At 38.8% G+C, this 19,725-nt stretch overlaps 1 protein-coding gene across 2 annotated transcripts in view; it reads right to left on the reverse strand.

The window, feature by feature from the left end:
- TWSG1 (twisted gastrulation BMP signaling modulator 1) overlaps positions 1-19,725 on the reverse strand; it is a 315,372-nt gene that overhangs the window by 62,002 nt on the left and 233,645 nt on the right. For both annotated transcript variants that reach the window (XM_044067966.1, XM_044067967.1), the window contains exon 4: positions 17,179-17,445. In XM_044067966.1, coding sequence (XP_043923901.1) covers positions 17,179-17,445 — 267 coding nt within the window. The remainder of the gene's footprint in view (positions 1-17,178; positions 17,446-19,725) is intronic.

Consider the following 19,725-nt stretch of genomic DNA (forward strand, 5'->3'; position numbering starts at 1 on the left):
TGATAGGACACCAAAAAAAGGCATTGGGTGGCTATTGTGTACTCTGTCTCACTGATGCTAACACCTATAGACATTACCCTGCTTAGTTTCTCCCCTGCTGAACTACTGCTCCTAGACTGCCACATCAGTAACTATAGGAAGTTTGCTATTGCCTCTCTCTATATCCCCCAGGTAAAAACATCCATATCCTTGAACATATACTCTCCTGGATAAACACCTCCATCCCCTATGAAACCATCATTCTTGGAGATGTTAATATAGATTGGAACTCCCTTATTGGTAACTCATCCCAAAATTTCATAAACCTGTATGGATTCTCATAACTGATTACTACCCCTAAACATTAAAGCAAAAATGCTACTGGTTCCACAGTTGACTGGATCTTGCCCAACTCTCCAAACAACTATTGTAACCCTTCTACCTTCCCTGACTCTGTTAGTGACCATTCTCCCATCTTTACCTTAAGGTACTCTCCTGATCTCTCTAAGCCCCATCTCTACAGAGATTGTAGGAAACTGACCAACTTTCCCCTGAAACCTTTAACTATAGACTCTCTGCCATCAACTGGTCTTTCCTAAAAACTCTCCCGCTCAATGATGCTTTTACTAAATTCAACCACATTTTCCTTGATGTCCTAAGCTCTCTTGCCCCAACTCGCAAAATCAGAATCAAATCTAGTTTTGTACCCTGATTCACCAAATCTGCTCATGCTTTGATGCATGAAAGAGATGCTTGTGGAAAAAAATGACAACCCACTAAAACTCCCACCTTTCTCCAAGGTTATAAGCAATTCCAAAATCATGTAAAAAACTTATTATTTTGGATAAATGCCAATATTTCACTAAATTTCAAAGCTCTCACCCAAATGACCCCCAAAAATTCTGGAGTACTATCAATTCCCTGCTCCACACTAGTTCTCCTACCATCCCTAACCCTTTCCCCTATCACTCTCCTGCTGAAACTGCAGACTTTCTCAATAAGCACTTCATAGACAGCATCTCTAAACTCCTACCCTTTGGTAACTCTGCTCATCCCAACTCTTCTGTGTCACCCTCACCTCCCCCAAAATCTCTATGCTCCTCTGTCTCTCAGCCTTTTTCCTTGCGACCTGTTTCTACTAAATATATCAAATTCCTGCTTAAATTAAAACCATGCTCTCCCTCCACTGATAAACACCCCCCTCAATTTCTGAAAATTGCTGCTGACTCTATTGCATATCCTGTATCTATCTTAATCAACCGTTCCATTCAGGAATCTACCATACCGGAAATATGGAAATCCTTCTATACCATTCCTCTGCACAAAGGTGGCAACTCTGTTGAACCCTCTAACTATAGATCGATTGCTATTCTCTCACCACTCTCTAAGATCCTTGAAAAATGTATACATACTCGACTACTGTCCTGTCTCATTCACGAAAATCTCCTCACCCCCTCGCAACATGGTTTCTGCCCTAAACACAGTACCTCAATTGCCTTACTATCCTTTACTCAAAAGGTTGCAGAAGCTAGGGACAACCTCCTTGTCTCCTGTCTATTCCTTGATCTCTCTAAAGCCTTCGACACTGTGTCTCATCCCATCCTTCTTGACAAACTCTCAGACCAAAACCTCTCTCCTTCTTCTCTTGGCTGGTTCCAGTCCTACTTTACTGGCAGAAAACAAGCTGTTAGATGGCAGCAGGCTTTCCCACCATTCCTTGCTGTTCAGACAGGAGTACCCCAAGGCTCCATACTTGGACCGCTCCTTTTCAAAATTTTTGCCAACAATCTACATTCATCCTGCAGCCTCTCATCTGTAATACAATATGCAGACGACTCTACTCTCTTATCTATCTCCAATACTATCTCTGAACTACACACACTAACACAGAATTCTTTTATCTCTGTTGAAAAATGGCTCAGAAACAATCAACTAATCCTTAACCCTAAGAAAACTGAACTCCTTCTCTTCCTACCTCAGACATTCTCTCACCTTAAATCTATTTTTTCTCTTTCCTCCCTAGATGGCACCACTATTTCCCCTACCTCACACACCAAACTCCTCGGGGTATTAATTGATGACAGACTAAAATTTGACTTGCACATACAACAGGCCATCAAAAAACCCCACCAAAAACTTGGACTACTTTTTAGGAACAAAACATTCCTCACTACTGCCACTAAACACACTTTTGTGCAGGCATTTCTCTTACCTAGTCTTCTATATGCTTCCCCCATCCTTACCAATATCAAACTACCTCATTGCAGAAACTGGAACAAACATACAATAAAACTGCCAGAATTATTCAAAAACAACCATTCTCTTTGCATCACTGCCTCACACTAAACAAACTTCAGTGGCTGGAATTTCTACACCTTCTCCTACAATCGCAACTCCACGCTACCTTTTCTGTGCTCAACAACCCCTCTGCCTGCCCTGCTCTCGCCTCCCATGTTACTCTCTACTCTCCCCCCAGCTTCTCCAGAGTACCGATCAGCATCTGCTCTCAGTTTATAAATGCAAAAGGAATATTGGCAAACTACTTTACAAACACTCTGTCTCACTAAATTGGAACAAAGTCCCTGTCCATATTAGATCCAACCTTTCCTTTCCCTGTTTTAAAAAGGAGCTTAAATCCCACCTACTAAACTTGAAATTATGCCGTTGCCTTGACCATAATTAGTCTTAGTCTGTCCTGCTGTATAACCCGTTGCATCTCCTAACTTTCTTTCTCTTTTAGTAACTTCTGCTTAAACTAACCTCCTAAACCCTCAGCTCTACTACTATAGCCCTCTCCTTTCTCCCCCCCTCCCATTCTCCACACTATTTTCCCCCACTTCCTATCAATTTCTATACATTGTCCTTCTTTTGAACAATGGTTATCTTTTTGTTTTTACGCTCATATGTATTAAATTTTAGACCACTGCTATCAGTGCAACCCTTAATATTCATAATTTTTTTATTTGTTTTTTTCTTTATAATTAATTTTACATTTGCATTGTTATTTAATATTTGTATATTGTCACTTTACTTATGTTTGCTGGGGCTTTTCATTAGGGGTCTCCACTGAAAATGGGTTTGTTTGCAAACTCAGTTGGACTAACCCGGTTAACAAATTTGAAATAAATAATAATAATAATAATAATAATAATAATAATAATAATAATAATAATAATAATCATTGCCATTATTTCCCGACTATTAATCCACCACTTTTTTTTCCAAAAAGTCACAGATTTTAAGAAGGGATGACGAAACATTTCAGCCAAAATTGGGGCTGTCTTTGTGAGTGCAGGATGCTAAACATATAAGTTGTTTGATCAGCCATACCTCTAAATGTCTTGGCTCAAGAATTCTGAACATAGAACTTCAAAGATGGCTGCACATTGAGTAACAGCTTAATTTCAGCTTTCCTAGTATGAAAACAGAAACTCAGAAGACAGAGACATTAAACTTATATTTCTGGATAAATTTCAGTAACTGGCTAGTAAGTGTACTGCCTGGATGTCAGCAAAAAAGAAATTCAGTGAACCTGAAAAAAAAGCAATCACAAAAATTAAGGAAACAACAATACTGGGAAGAATTCTGTAGCTGTTCAGCAAAAAGCAGTGTAAACTTTAGTTTTGGTACAAGACATGACTTCTAGTAACCTAGAGGATAAAATAAGTCAAATGTACTCAGAGCTGATTAAAATAAATAAAACACTGATGGAGTATATCAACTCAAATATCAGAGGGCTGGAAAAAATGGAAGAAGCTTTAAACAGATATTTGGATGAGGTGATAAAAATGCAAAAATCAGAGGTCAAAATGAAGAAAAGACTGGCTGAATATGAGACTGTTGAAGAACAGATGTTTCAAAAATAATAGAATTAGAGGATGTAGGGAAAATCTGAGCTTTTCTGCTGTACCAGAGAAGCTGGCAGAAACAGACTGTATTCATTTTATGAAAGCACAAATAAGCAACTGAACTGGTGTTCCACAACAGGAGTTGTTAATTGAAAGGGCACATTGTGTGTATGTTTCAAACCTTGTCATGAGAAAGCAACCTAGACCTTTAATAGCACAGATGCAATCCTACCAGCCAAAGGAGTAGATTCTGACAAAACTGTGGCTGAAGGACAAAGTACTAAAAGTGGGAGAGAGCACAGTGTTTGTGGAGAATGACTACTCATTGTACACCACAGAAAATAAGTACATTTATTCCACTAATCAGGGAATGTCAAAGCAGGTATGAGATTCAAACTTCTGTACCCAGCTATTTTCAGAATATTCTTTCCTGGTGGCACAAAATCATTTTTGATGCAGAGTATGCTAAGGAGGAAATACAAAAGTTTGTTCAACAAAAAGTGAGTTGTGAAACAGAAAGAGATTCTGCTTCTTGTTCGTCTAGTAATAACGATCGCATAAAGACTATGCCAGTAAAACATTTTCCAATGTTTCAATGGAAAATGCTTGAGAGACAGAGAAAAGCACAAGAGCTGACTAGAAGAACTGAGAGTACGGTGGAAATGAGGCAGACACTGGATATGGGAGATGGAAATAAATAGGAATAAAACCAGCAACTTGGAAATTGACAAATAAATGTGGGATTACCAAGTATTAATTATATTTGTGAAACATGATAGAACAAGAAAACCTGGAAATATTGGACTTTTTTTACTTTGTTAAACTTGTAGGGGACTCTAAAGCATACGACCTGCTTCAAGTCATTAATGTTCGGAAGAACACTTAGGAGAGGGGAAGAGGAAGGAAAGAGTTAACTGTAAGTGAAACAAAATTTTGGTCTTAATAGTAGTATGTTTAGAATGCATGATATATTCTGCATGTTATAAAGTAAGTTTTCTCAGATATTTTCAAGTGTAATAGGAATATTGATGTAAACAGGTGCCCCTGTTTTATTTTGATTCTTTTTTATTTTTTCTCCTTGTGCGGTTTTAAGAAATATATGCACTGAAACATAACAAAAGGAGAAAGGTCTGGTCAAAAGAGTATGATACAAGAAAAATGGATGTGTTTTTTCTCTTTCTTGCATAGGGGAATGACTGGATTAAGGCCCTTGGCTTGATCTAGTAACAAGTTTTAAAAGAAAGCAAATAAATAAAAAAGAACACTTAGTATAACAATGTTTTCCTCTAGCAAATAAACAAATGCTTGTAGAGGCAACTTTGTATCTGGTTCTCATGTCTCCATGGAGACAATCTGATAAAGAGCAATAAAAATAGACTACTTATTTATTTCAATGGCTAGGAGATAATGTTTCCTGAAAGCATTCAAGTGTTTTCCTAATCTGGGACAGCAGTAAAGATAACACAAAACCAGACAACACTTAGTAGAAGAACAAACTGTACCATGCGTCTTAGCATGGATAACATTCCTTTTAGTTTAACTCAAGTCTGTCAGTGTGGCTGTCAGTTTGGAACAATTGTTCCTATTAGGAGGGTAAAACTTCAATATTTGAAGATGTACATAGTTTTGTGTATTAGTATTAAGTTAATAGGTTTTAGGGGTGTATTGGTAGCGTATTTGTTTTTTGTTTGAGGGTTTTCAGTAAAACAAAACATTTTGTAAGATGTGACAAAGACTCAAATGGATATGACAAGGAACAACTGTATAAAGGATCAACTTGCCAAACATTAGTGTATGCATGTAACACTAAAGCTGGGACTAGATATTTAACAAAAAAGCTGTTACACATAAAAGGTGGGAATGATAACTTTTTAACATAGTGACACTTTCTATATTATCTTTAAATCTTAATGGTGTCATAAACATATACAAAAAAAAGTAAGAGTAGTGAACTATATTTAAAAATATATAGAGTGCAAATAGTTATGCTACAGGAGACACATTTGGAAAGAACTTAACATATGAATTTGACAAAGAAAGGTTTTCAGGATGGTTATTCAGCAGAATACCTGGGACAAAGGAAAAGAGGAGGACTTATATTAATTGCAAGAGGGCCTCCAGTAGTGATAGAGAATAAAAAAGATAATAACGATAGATTTGTAGTACTAAGCGGCTCCTGGCAAGGGAGGAGGATTATATTGGCATGTATTTACATTCCACCTAAAACTGCTATAATGGAGCTTCAGAAATTTATTGGAGAAATAATCAGCTTCCAGCAGGGAATATTACTTAAAGGTGGAGACTGGAATTTGATTTGCAGCAGTAAATATATGTCTGGGGGCCCATAAGGGAAAATATAAAGGGGGTGTATTTTTGAAGACATTTATTTAAATATTTGTCATGGAAGATATAAATTCAGTAATAGGAGTTCAGAGTGGAATTTAAATATTATTCCCCAAAATATAAAAAACTGGGCTAGGCTAGACAGAACTTACATTTCACGGGAACATATGCATTTAATTGAAAGTTGTGATACTCCTCCAATAACTATTTCATATCACACATCAATAACAACTAAAATAAAAAGGCAGTGTAATAAAATAAAAATAAGACACTGGCACTTTCCCACCTATCTGTTGAAAAGAGAGGAATGTAGGAAATGGGTAGTGGAAATTATTTGGGCGCTATTAGAGAAGATGGAATTTTATTCTGAAAAAATCTTGCTAGAGAGTGGGATAAAATTAAAGTGGAGTTTAAAAATAGGGTGAAAATAAACGAAAGAGAGATATGGTTAAGACGTAACAAGAATTATTTAGAGGGACTGACAAATGTTATAGTATTGTAGCATTGTAGAAGTGTCACAGAACAAGAAGAGACGCAAGTGCAGAATGGTAAACAGAAAATAAGGGATTACCTTGATAATATGCATGAGTGCTTTTAATCAACTGTTTTTTTTTTAGCACAAAGACTTAGGTAACAGAAAGTAAAAAGGGTTGTCAACAAGATCAGGGAGTGTATAACAAGGAAGATAACAAAAGATCCTGTAGAGCTGTACTAGAAATATTTCAGAAATGTTATGAAAGTCTGTATAAAGCAGAGAACTATTGAAATCAAGAAAAGGTACAAATAGAAATGTTTCTGGAAGAATTAAATACCCCAAGGTTAGAGGTAGATGAGGCTCAATTACTAGCAGTTAGGATAGGAGGAGCTGAGATAAAAATGGTGATGTATAACCAGACTACAGGAAAGTCCCCAGGAATAGATGGTATTCCTGTGGAAGTTTGGAAGTTAGGAGGGAAAAAAACTGATAAAGATCTGGAAGGTTTTGTTTAAGACTATTTTAAGAGGAGGAGAAGCACCAGCATGTGGAAGAAAGCAGTGGTAGCTGTAATACCTAAAGAGGGTAAAGACCCATCACATCCAGCTGTATACAGGCTCACTTTAATTGTAAACCATGATTATAAAGTGTGTATGCCTATAATGGCTAAAAAAATGGCAAAGATGATGCCAAAATTGATATGTATAGATCAATGTGTTTTTTTGGAGAGGAGGCAAACCTATGACAACATTAAAAGAGCATTGATGATCCAGAGGGAAGCAGAATGTAAGAAAATACCACTGTTGTTGGTGGGTCTTGATGCAGAGACAGTATTTGATAGAGTAAGCTGGGAGTTTATGAGCAGGGCAATGGAAGCATTTGTATTCCCTGGTAAAATTATAAGGTTGATTAGGAGGATATATGAGGGATCAGAGGCAAAACTTAAAGTGAGTTGGTTCCTCTCTAATAATTTCCGTTTGAGCAGAGAAACCATGCAGGGATTCCTCTGCTCAAAGGGTCCCCCTTATTATTTGCATTATATTTAGAACCATTGGCAAAGAAAATAAGGGACTCAGAAATTCAAGGATATAACAGGTATGGTAATCAAGAAAAACTGGCTATATTTGCAGATGATATTATTTTATACATGATAAAACCAGAAAAGGACATTTCAGTGTTGTGGAACATTCTGAGGCAGTTTCAAATCTTTTTGAGATACAAAATTAATGAAGCTAAAATAAAGTCAATATCTGTAAATTATGTACCAAGATACAAATTTGTTCAGCAATATCCACATTTATGGGGACATGATAAAATGAAGTACTTAGGAGTATGGATGAAAATGGATTCTGTTGTGACAGCTAATATAATACAAAAACTAAGAAACTGAAGCTTTGTTATATGGATTGCAAGATACAAGCAGTTCATACATTCATAGGTTCATAGGATGATACTAGGCTATTGGCTCAGAGGCCCTTATAAACCTACCCAAGAATTTTGCCCATGTTCACACAAAGTCAGCACCTGTTTTCCCTGTCCAGCAGGGACACAGGTGGGATCCCAGGGGTGTATTTTCTGTTTCCCATCCAGTCATCCAGGTTCCTCTTAAAGATGGCTAGGGAGGCACTCTGCTTGACATAGAGCGGAAGTCTATTCCATGGATGAAGGAGTCTTTAGGACACAAATCTATCCCACCAACAAGTTCTATTAATGTCACACACCAGGTTGAGGCCTTTTGTGTGGGTTGCACAAGTAAGAGTTTGAGTTATGAATATGAAGCAACAGCATCAAGGCTGGGTTTGAGAAGGCCTTGTATGCCAGATGCAGGTTACCTATGAGCAGTTTGTATGAGACTGAGTAGAGGGACAGGGCTTTTAGCCTATCTGTACAGGATAGGTGATTGAGACTCTGGATTTTCCAGGAACCTCTGTAGTCTCTCCAGCTGCTTGCAAGTGCTTGTTAAGGTACATGCTGAAGGGGGCATTGTACTTGATAATGGGTCTGATAAGGGAGGAGTACAGGGATGTTATGACCTCCTTGTTCCTGGATGAAATACCCTTACTTATGAGGTGGGCCATATAGAAAGCTGTCCATACAATGGAGGCAATGTGCTGGTCAAACATCAGGTTGCTATTAACTTGGGTGCCCAGGTCCCTCCCCATTGATTGCATGCTTAGCACGTTATTATTAATGTGATAATTAGTGGGGATGCCATTTTTCCTAAGAGGATAATGATGCATTTCTTGGCAGTCAGTTTGAGGCCATGCTTCTGGTACCAGCCATTAGTTTGGGTAAGGCCCTCATGGAGGATGTTTACATCACTAAGGGATTTAAGAAAGTGCCCAGCTTGCAGTCATCTCCAAACTTGGTCAGCCACAGACCACTGGTTTTGGCTTGCACCTCAGAAAAGTATATCCTAAACAGTAGAGGCCCCAAGACCATTCCATGTATGCTGCTCATTATAGGTCTACTGCTAGAAATGGCTTCCCCTGTTTTGACTGAGTGGGTTCTGTCAGTGAGCCAGTTAGTTACCCATCTGGTAACATACAGGTTGATGCCTAGCTGGGAGAGTTTATCTTTTATGCCCGAGTAGGGAATAGTGTTGAAGGCTTTGGATAGGTCAAAGTAGGTGATGTGCACTGTCTTCTCATCATCCATGGCTTTGATGACTCTTTTGAGGAAGTCAACCAAGTTTAACAGACATGATCTGCCTTTGACAAAACCAAACTGTGTAGGGTCAAGTGTCTGGAGGGTGCCAATGTCCTTGTTCATAAGGTCCATGATAATGCGTTCCATGGCCTTGTAGATCAGGCTACCTAGGCTGACGGACCTATAATTGCCTGGATCAATAGACGCTCCAGTGCTCATGCTTTGGTTGAATAGGGTGCCTAATGGTGCTGAGAGCTTATGCCTGAGTTCATATAGGAAGCAACTTGGGATATTGCCAGGTCCCGTGGAGGCTGTATTGTTTGCCTTTGAATGCACATTAAAGACCTGCTCCCTGGTGATGAGGGGAGCGTTCAGGTGCTGGGGATGTCCTGGTTTACTGATGGAGGGGGACGGGGGGGTGAAGTTTTCACTGAATCTGTCTGCCAGAAGGTTAGTTATATCTACTGATTTTGTGCATGTGGTGTTCTTGACAACCAGTTCAGATTTGGGTGTTACCTTTGAGATTGCTGACATATGTGAGGAAGGCCTTGTGATTGTCCTTTGTGGATGTGTCCAATTTGGACTCGAAGTTAGCTTTAGAGGATTTCACAGACAAAGGAGAGATTGCTTCCAACTTGGCACCTGCTCCTTCTTGGTCCTGGACAGCAATTTTTTTCCTTTTATTATAGAGTTTGTTTACTGCTGGTGACCACCAGACAGGTGTACTCTTCCTTGAGGAATATGATTTGATCCTGTTAGGTATTGCTGAGTCCATGCAGCTATGTAGGTGCTCATACAGTTTTTTTGGTGTAGGCTTGTCCATTAGTACCAGTTCCAACTGAAGGGACAGTGGCTGTGAAGCTGCTTATATCTGCTCTCAGGAGATTGTAGTCAGCTTTGAAAAAGTTTTTTTGTTTGAGCCTGATTGGGGAGGGGTCAGGGGAGATGGTGACTTTGAAAGTGATTGCTTTATGGTCGGATCTTACCAAGGAGGATGACACTGTAGGGTTGCTACAGTGCCTACTCATGTTGGTTAGTACCAGGTCCAGGATATTTTCACCTTTCATGGGGATGTCGACCAGCTGGTCCAATGCATTGGCACTGACGAAGTTGTGGAATCTCTGTGTGTTTACGTTTGGGCTAGAATAGGTCTTCCACTCTATGGTTGGGTAGTTAAAGTCACCCAGGATCAAGATAGATGGTTGAATCGTGATGGAGTCAAGTAAGTCCAGATAGGTGGAGTGGGTGTCCTAAGTCATGGTTGGGGTCTGTAGCTAGATATGATTTGAATAGGTGTTTTGTCAACAGTTAACTGCACTTGGAGTGTCTCCTGTGCATCATACTGTTTGACCAGCCTGTAGGTGTGTACCTCTTTAATAAATATTGAAACTCCATCGCCAGGCTAAGTTAAATGTTTTTAGTCCCTTTAGTTTTATACATAGGTCAGGCATATTTTTATCAACCAGAGGAGAAGATATGGATAGCAATTAAAAAAGAGCTGAAGGCTTTTATCTGAAATGGGAAGACAGCAAGAGTCAAGTGGGATAAGCTGATTTTTCCAATAGAGCAAGGCATTTGGGTTTACCGAAATTGAAGGGGTATTTCAGAGCTACACAGTTAAGGCTCCTATACATTGCACAAGCAGAAACTTGTAATTCAAAGTGGAAAGGGATGATGATGAAACAGGGGGGAGCTCAAGAAACAAGTACAGACTGGGACTTTGGATGCAGATCCTTAAGTACAATAGCAATAACCATACAGAATATTATATTATATTATATTATTATTATATTATATTATATTATATTATATTATATTATATTCATAAAGTAGCAGGAAGTATTCTATTCTACTGATAGGGATGACTGCAATTAAGAATACAGACAATAGGCAAAAGGGGAACTGGAATTTATTGGAGAAAATTGGCAAAAGAACCAAGGTATTGAGGCAAATAATTAGAGAGGAAAATGTAATAGAATGAATGGGAAGAGGCCAAATATGTATTTGGACTGCAGGCTACTGACTGCCTTCCCTATTAAGGATTGATATCAGAATATAGGCAAAGAGAAAGAAATAGAGGGGTCCTAAGTGAAAGACCAGCACTCTACAAGTGCTGGTCTTTCACTTAGGATCCCTATTTCTTTCTCTTTGACAAATAAATGTGGCAGTCTAGAATCTAGAACAGAAGCTGATGTTAAAAAGGAATGATCAGAAGAGAGACTGGATAAGCAATTCACAAAGAAACAATGGGGAGATGTATGTATGTCTCCCAAATATACAACAAAGTCTAGGAGATTTAGGATCTTTGCTTGGAAGTGTTTACATAGGTATTTTATTATCCCAAGTAGACTCTAAAGAATTTTTCCTCAGGTAGACAGGAAATGCTGGAGGTGTGATGGGGAAGAAAGATGTAATTGGGAATATGTTTTCTGGGAGTGTAATGAGTTGGCAGATTTTAAAGATTCCCTGCAGATTACTCTGTCAGAGATACTGGGCGAGCAAATTGGTGTAACTAAGGAATTTTTTTTTTGTGCTATGATACAGAATCGGAATTGCCTAGACATAGTAATGCCTTGCTGAGTCTAATTATGGTGGCTGCCAAAAAAGCAATTACTAGAAAATGTAAATCAAAGTCTAAACTAACTTTACTAGAAGTAGTGAGGATAGTAACAGAGATAAAACAACGGGTATTGGGATATTTAGAAAAGGGTAGGAACAAATTATAGAAAAAAAATGGGAATTGTGGGAACAATACACACAAAGGAGGAATTAGGTTTAAAGGAAGGCAGGATCTGAATGAGCTATGTAATGTTTGACAATGACTGTATTGATTAGAAGTGATTTATAATGTTTGTAACAAAAACGATGTCAGTATGGTTTGTGATGTACAATGTTTCAATTAAAATTATGTCAGTATGCTTTGTTTTCATTTATATAAATATATGATTGCCTATGTCACATGTGATCATTTAATAGAGATGTTTCTTATTTAAAAAAAAAATAAAAGAATTCTGAACAAGGTCAAAAATAACGGGATAAAGGTCTAAACCCGAGACATATTTTTAAACATCAAGCCAATTCACTTAAAAAGTAAAATTAATAGAACAACAGGTTTTGCAAGAACATGCATTTTCTAAATAGTAACTATGAACATGAAACTATAATGCCTGACATCACTGACTGACTCTGATCCTCAGTAAATTAACAGAAAATCAGGGAAGCTGTGCAAATGAGGGGCAGCTGAGAGGTATATGGATAGCAAAAAATAAGTGATTATGGAGAACACTGGGCTGAAATAATCTTTGTGATTGTGATTTAAAATGTCATGACAGCAGCATGCATGTGTACAACTATGCTTCTGCCATAACACTTCAACCATCATGCAAAGACACTGTTTCAGTCAAATGTTCTCCATTATCTCTGGATTGTGATCCTTCTGCTACGTGCCCCCTTTGTTTTTGTACACTTGTAATAGAATGCTTATTCTCCAGTCATCCTGGATATGCCTTTCTGTCCATACTCCTCCTCCAGAAAATGCTATCTACTTCTTAGTGTTTTAGGAGTGAATCTCTAGCAAACTCAACAGCCCTGGATATTGTGTTCTTGGACTACACAAAACACAGAGTAGTTGTGAAAGTCTTTGTGGGTGACCTGCCCACCACAGCAGCATCCATTATTCTTAGCTCATGGTATATCTGATGTCTGCCAGAACAAAAAACTATACCTCATAATATATGTGATGTCAGCCAGAACAAAAAATATACCAAAAAAAGTATACAAAACGAAAAGCTACACAAAATGTAAAAGAGGTTCCCCAGTGAGGTGTTTGTCAGACTGAGCCACTCCCAAACCACAGCAAATTAAAAACTTCAGTGCTGTGAAGTGTGTCCTGTGAATTGCGGTAAGAAAGATCTAACATGACATGAGCATATGCTACTTTTGTACTGGAAATGTTCTGATATCCCAGGCAGAAGGGGTTTGAGCTTTGAAAGTTGGGGCAGATGTTCTGGCCTTTTGTGGTGGAAGATCCAGTTGTCAGGACCACTACAACAATGATTTAAATGAAGAACAACTCTATGGTTAACAGTACTTCTATATAACATTACCAGCGATGACTTACATTTCTACTGCTTCTTTCTGTTGCCATTCCTAATCTTTTAATATGCATATCCTTTAAGCTGCTTAATTAAGCACTCTGGGAAATAAACACTATCACTGCTGTTAATAGCACTGCTAGAACTAAAACCGCAAGGCTCAGTGTCACAATTGCAAACATGAAGACTTCAAATTCTACCTGTATTTGAAAACCAAGCATTTGAGGTGGAAATCAGCTATTGTGTTTTTTTTGGGGGGAGGCGGGGGGGCCTCCAATACAGCCACCCATTCACTAATGTAACCAACTCTGAGGATGATGGAACACTTAGAAACAATTTCTCCTGTGGTGACCTCTTTCAAAAAGATGATATGTTCACGTTTAGTGGTTGCCACAAACATGATAGGCACAACTGGCACACATTAGCATTCCTGTAGCAGTACCAATACCATTAACCCTGATTGCTGTTACTGTTACTAGCATTCTTGCACGTACTGCCATTCTTGTAGTGGTACTAATACCATTAATCCTTGTCACTGTTACTGTTACCAGCATTCTTGGACATACTACCATTCTAGTACTGGTACTGATACCATTAACCCTTGTTACTGCTGCTCTTACCAGTGCTCTTGCACATACTATCATTCTTGTAGTGGTACCAGTACCATTAACCCTTGTCACTGTTACTAGCATTCTTGGACATACTACCATCCTCGTAGTGGTACTGACACCGTTAACCCTTGTTACTGTTACTATTACTAGCACTCTTAGACATCCTGTCATTCTTATAGTGGTAGCAATACTGTTAACCCTTGTTACTGCTACTGTTACAAGTGCTCTTGCATATAATACCATTCCTATAGTAGTACTGATACTATTAACCTTTGTTACTGCTACAGTTACTAGTGCTCTTGCACATACTACCATTCTTGTAGTGGTACCAATACTGTTAACCCTTGTTACTGTTACTAGTGCTCTTGGACATACTACCATTCTTGTAGTGGTACCAATACCAATAACCTTTGTCACTGTTAATGTTACTAGCATTCTTGGACATACTACGATTCTTGTAGTGGTATTGACACCATTAACCCTTGTTACTGTTACTATTACTAGCACTCTTAGACATACTATCATTTTTATAGTGGTACCAATACTGTTAACCCTTGTTACTGTTAATGTTACTAGTGCTCTTGCACATACTACCTTTCTTGTAGTGGTACTGATAGCATTAACCCTTGTTACTGCTACTGTTACAAGTGCTCTTGCATATAATACCATTCATATAGTAGTATTGATACCATTAACCTTTGTTACTGCTGCAGTTAGTAGCACTCTTGCACATACTACCATTCTTGTAGTGGTACCAATACTGTTAACCCTTGTTACTGTTACTAGCGCTCTTGCACATACTACCATTCTTGTAGTGGTACTGATACCATTAGCCCTTGTTACTGTTACTAGTGCTGTTGGACATACTACCATTCTTGTAGTGGTACCAATACCAATAACCCTTGTCACTGTTACTTACTGTTACTAGCATTCTTGGACATACTACCATTCTCATAGTGGTACTGACACCATTAACCCTTGTTAACTGTTACTATTACTAGCACTCTTAGACATACTATTATTCTTATAGTGGTACCAATACTGTTAACCCTTGTTACTGTTACTGGCGCTCTTGCACATACAACCATTCTTGTAGTGGTACCAACACTGTTAGCCCTTGTTACTGTTACTGTTACCAGCACTCTTGCACATGCTACCATTCTTGTAGTGGTACCAATACTGTTAACCCTTGTTACTGTTACTAGAGCTCTTTGACATGCTACCGTTCTTGTAGTGGTACTGATACCATTAGCCCTTGTTATGGTTACTAGTGCTGTTCGACATACTACCATTCTTGTAGTGATACCAATACTGTTAACCCTTGTTACTGTTACTGTTGCTAGTGCTCTTGGACATACTACTATTCTTGTAGTGGTACTGATAGCATTAATCATTGTTACTGTTACTGTTATTAGTGCTCTTGCTCATACTATCATTATTGTAGCGGTACTGATACTGTTATCCTTTGTTACTGCTACTATTACTAGTGCCCTTGTACATACTACCATTCCTGTAGCACTACCGATACTGTTAACCCTTGTTACTGCTACTGTTGCTAGTTTTCTTGCACATAATACCTTTCCTTTAGCGGTACCGATACCATTAACCCTTGTTACTGCTTCTGTTACTAGTTCTCTTGCACATAATACCATTTCTTTAGTTTTACCGATACCGTTAACCCTTGTTAGTGCTTCTGATATTAGTTCTGTTGAACATAGTACCATTCATTTAACACAACTGATACCATTAACCCTTGTTAGTGCTTCTGTTACTAGTTCTCTTGCACATAATACCATTTCTTTAGTTTTACCGATGCCATTAACCCTTGTTACTGTTACTATTACAAGTGCTCTTGCACATACTACTGTTCTTGTAGTGGTACTTCATCAAATACTTAGAAGAAAACACAATACAACAGTCACTCCATTCATTTAGTCTTCCATAGAACCAGCCTAATAGCTCCTCTAACCGCACAATCCCTTCATTCTATGGGTCGAATATTAGGCATCCCTGGACTAGGCAGTAGAAGCCATAAGGCCCATTCATTCCAGTCCAGGTAACCCAATCAGTCCATTATTTCTTCAATGGTGAGAGTTGGGTGGCATGGAGCAGGCCAGGTTGCAGGTCCTGGAGAATGGCCTATCCCTCCCCACAGTGGAGCACTCCCCCCTCCCCATAGTGGAACACTCTCCCTCCCTACAGTGGAGCACTTCCCACCTTTATGGTGCCTCTACAAGCTCTGCAGATGTTGCTTGCCTCTGGCACTATACCTCCACATGTTCTCTAGGTGACATGCTACAGACATCGGCAGTGCAGCCTGTGCTCAGAGGCTGTAACTCCATGGGTGCAAAATTTAGTGCTCCTACTACGTCACCCAACTGGCAAGTCTGAGCAACCCTCCTCTGCCCACAGGATGGGCAAGATGGCAGTAGCCACTCACTTCCAAACTTCCTTGCCAGCTCACACAAATGCCGAAGCTTTAATCTAACTCTGACTGCCCAACTCATTATTTCTCTATGCAAAACAGCTGGCTCAGTCACTCTGCTTTTGTTACAGGTCATACTTTTCTGCATGAAATATATTATTTATTATACATTATTCAAGAGCTTTTCTTTCCCTCCTTTACACTAAGATGAATGAAGTCCTGGCCTGTCAGACCACTGCCCCAGGACGTACCCTGCATCAGCACTTCAACAGTAGAGCTCCCACCTGGGTCACTATTTAGCAGTATGACGGAAGACAAGTACATCACTGCCATCAAAGATTGAACAGAGAGCACTTTTTTTGGGGGGGGGCGGGGGTGTTGGTGTCTTCTTATTCTCCAAGTACTGCATAAATGTACAGTGAGACCTTCTGGTGATGGGAGGGGAGCATGTCAGCAAACACAATACCAGAATGCCCATCAACATACACTAGGGGTATCAGTGATCAAAAATACTAAACATTCTTCACCAAGAGAAGTTGCACTAGTGAAACCTGAAATAAAACATGCATGTTCTGTCTCATCCACCACCCAAATGACTGGTCAAAGCCCAGTATATGTGTCAGTTACTGACCATGGTCACCAGCAAAGCCTTCAGGTCCAAAACCTGTATTCCAGTGGACATGGTATATCTTATCCCTTTAGTGCCCTTACGAAGCACACGTGTATCATAGTAGCTAAGAAGGCTATGCCTTACCTTTTTCATTGTTGTACGGTATATGGGCACCATTGCTGTTTACAGAGACGTTAGGCTGACGATGCTGATTAACTGTTTCTAAAAAGGAGACCAAGCTTTCATGATATGACAGCTCTTCAGTGACAGGAAAAGAAACAATGTTCCAATTCAGCTGTGTTTCTCCCTCCGTGAGAGCCTGGAATAGAGATGGGATGGGGTCATGAAGGTCTTCTACTGTGCTCTTTTTGGTGGGAGGAGTATCTGTATAATTTCTTGGATGGCACATACCTAAAGAAGAATAAAAAACATAATCTCAAAAGATTATATTACACAATTTTAGTCTGAAAATTGCACTCTTCAGGAGAACAAAGAAGCATTTTAATCTGTTACTGTGCTGTGATTAAAAAAAAACATTTCAAACTACATCGACAGATAAAATTAACATTTTTGTAACTAATACCCAGATTATAATAAAACAATTACAATGAACAGCTAGTTTACTTCCAGCAGAAAATGACACTAAGTTGGCAGCTTACATTCCTCCACCCCAAGATGCAACTGACCATTTGGTGACATAGAACTATAAAGCCCTTAATACGGCTCAGGTGGCCTAATTTAAATAGTCACCTTGGACAACTGACAGAATGACAGGTAGAATTGGGTGTACCTATTCTGGAGGGGAGGGGGAATGTGTTGCGCATCATGCAATGGGCCATGGGAGTGGTTGGAACCCAAAGGATATGATGCTGATCTGTAGAGTACAGGAAAGAGTATGGTGGACCCACTCTCAATGTGGTCTTATTGCCAGCTGACCCTACACATAGTGGCAACATATAGGTGGAGGGAGTTATGATACTGAAAAAAAAATACAGTTGGATGACTGCCTCTCTGTCAGCCTGTCCCACCACTTGTTGGTCAGGTAATCTCACCAATTACAGCCGTCTTTGGTGATTAACATACAAGCTCTCCAAACAAAAGGTCTGTTATACCTTCTCATTGCTGGGGCAATGGGAGGGAAGTGCAAAGAAAGGTTACAGTAACTGAATATATTGTCAAGCTAAGGTAGAAAAAACAGAAAAGATAAAAAAGGACAAATAAAATTGTTAAGAGTTTTGAGTTGAAAGGAAAGTCAGGAAAAAAAAGGAGTAAAATATGTAGGAAATATATTGCAGTATTTCTAAATTGTCTGATACGATTATATTGCAGTATTTCTAAAGGAGCTCTTTACTCGGCTGTGTGAACATTGGCTATAGTCTCTGTTGATGTGACACCCCAATCTCATGTATAAAAATGGGAAAAAAAGGGTTTTGGATGGATGAATGAGAAAATATTTATTTTGCAAAAAAGCATGGGGGATCCCTGGAACCACTTAAATGGACTAAAATGTTTCTTGGCTGTATTAGAATAGATGCATCAGCTGTTTAAAACAATGTAGCTCTAGGAAAGTCTCTCTCTCATACTCTGCCTGTGGGAGGTATAAAGATGCCTGTTGAAGTTGCAAGTAGTCTATTCAGTTAGGTACGTAGATGGACGAGTGTTTTTGTATGAAAGAGAAAGAGAGAGGGTTTCTTCGATTTGCTAGCAAAAGTGATTTTATCTGGACTAATCTTTTGTATTCTGTTTCTTGTTAGTCCTGTCACCCTCTGGTTCACAGGTGGGATACCAGACTTCACTCAAGCCTTCTAGATTACCACTGTGTTCTGTTTAAAACCATGGGTAACTGTCGACAGTTGCACATTTAAGTACGTTGCTATACAGTACTTCTGTACAATTTGCTGATGAATTTATAAATTTATATCATGGCCTACTCTCTCTTACCTGCAAAGTTTCTTGAATATCTATTTATATAGCATGTCTGCCTCTGTTTTCTGTGTGTTTACACAGCTGCTGCTGTCCCTGTTTAGTGTGCTCTTGTGAGAACCAGCTGTGACAGGTTCAGCTCAGTACCATGTTTTACTAATGTAACTTCCCATCAGACTGCTTCTGCCAACACCTGTACCAAACAAGTTCTGCTTAATCAACATTCTGCATAATCCGTGATGGGCAAGAACATAAAATTACATAATGCCTGCAATTCACTGTTACCCAGTGTTATCTTCTTGCAAACAAATCCTCCATATGCCAAGATCTCTATCCCAACCCTCATATCAAACATGATAGTGCACACACACACACACACACACACACACACACACACACACATATATATATATATATATATATATATATATACACACACACACACACACACACACACATATATATATATATATATATATATATGTATACATATATATATATATATATATATATATATACACACACACACACACACACACACACACACACACACACACACACACACACACACAGTAGTTCAACCTTCTCATCAAAATATGCTTATGAGTAATCGGTGTCTTTTAATACTTTAGAATATTCTGCACATTATGAGTATGCTGGAACTTTGTTTCTGTGCAGTTCATTATTTGAGTATACGTTGCAATATTAATTGTGCAAAGCACAAAAAATCAGATGCCCTGATCTGACTCAGACATCCCCTTATTCCAT

The sequence above is a fragment of the Protopterus annectens genome, chromosome 3.part1 (assembly GCF_019279795.1).
Source record: "Protopterus annectens isolate FY-2018-M chromosome 3.part1, PAN1.0, whole genome shotgun sequence".
NCBI lineage: Eukaryota > Metazoa > Chordata > Ceratodontiformes > Protopteridae > Protopterus > Protopterus annectens.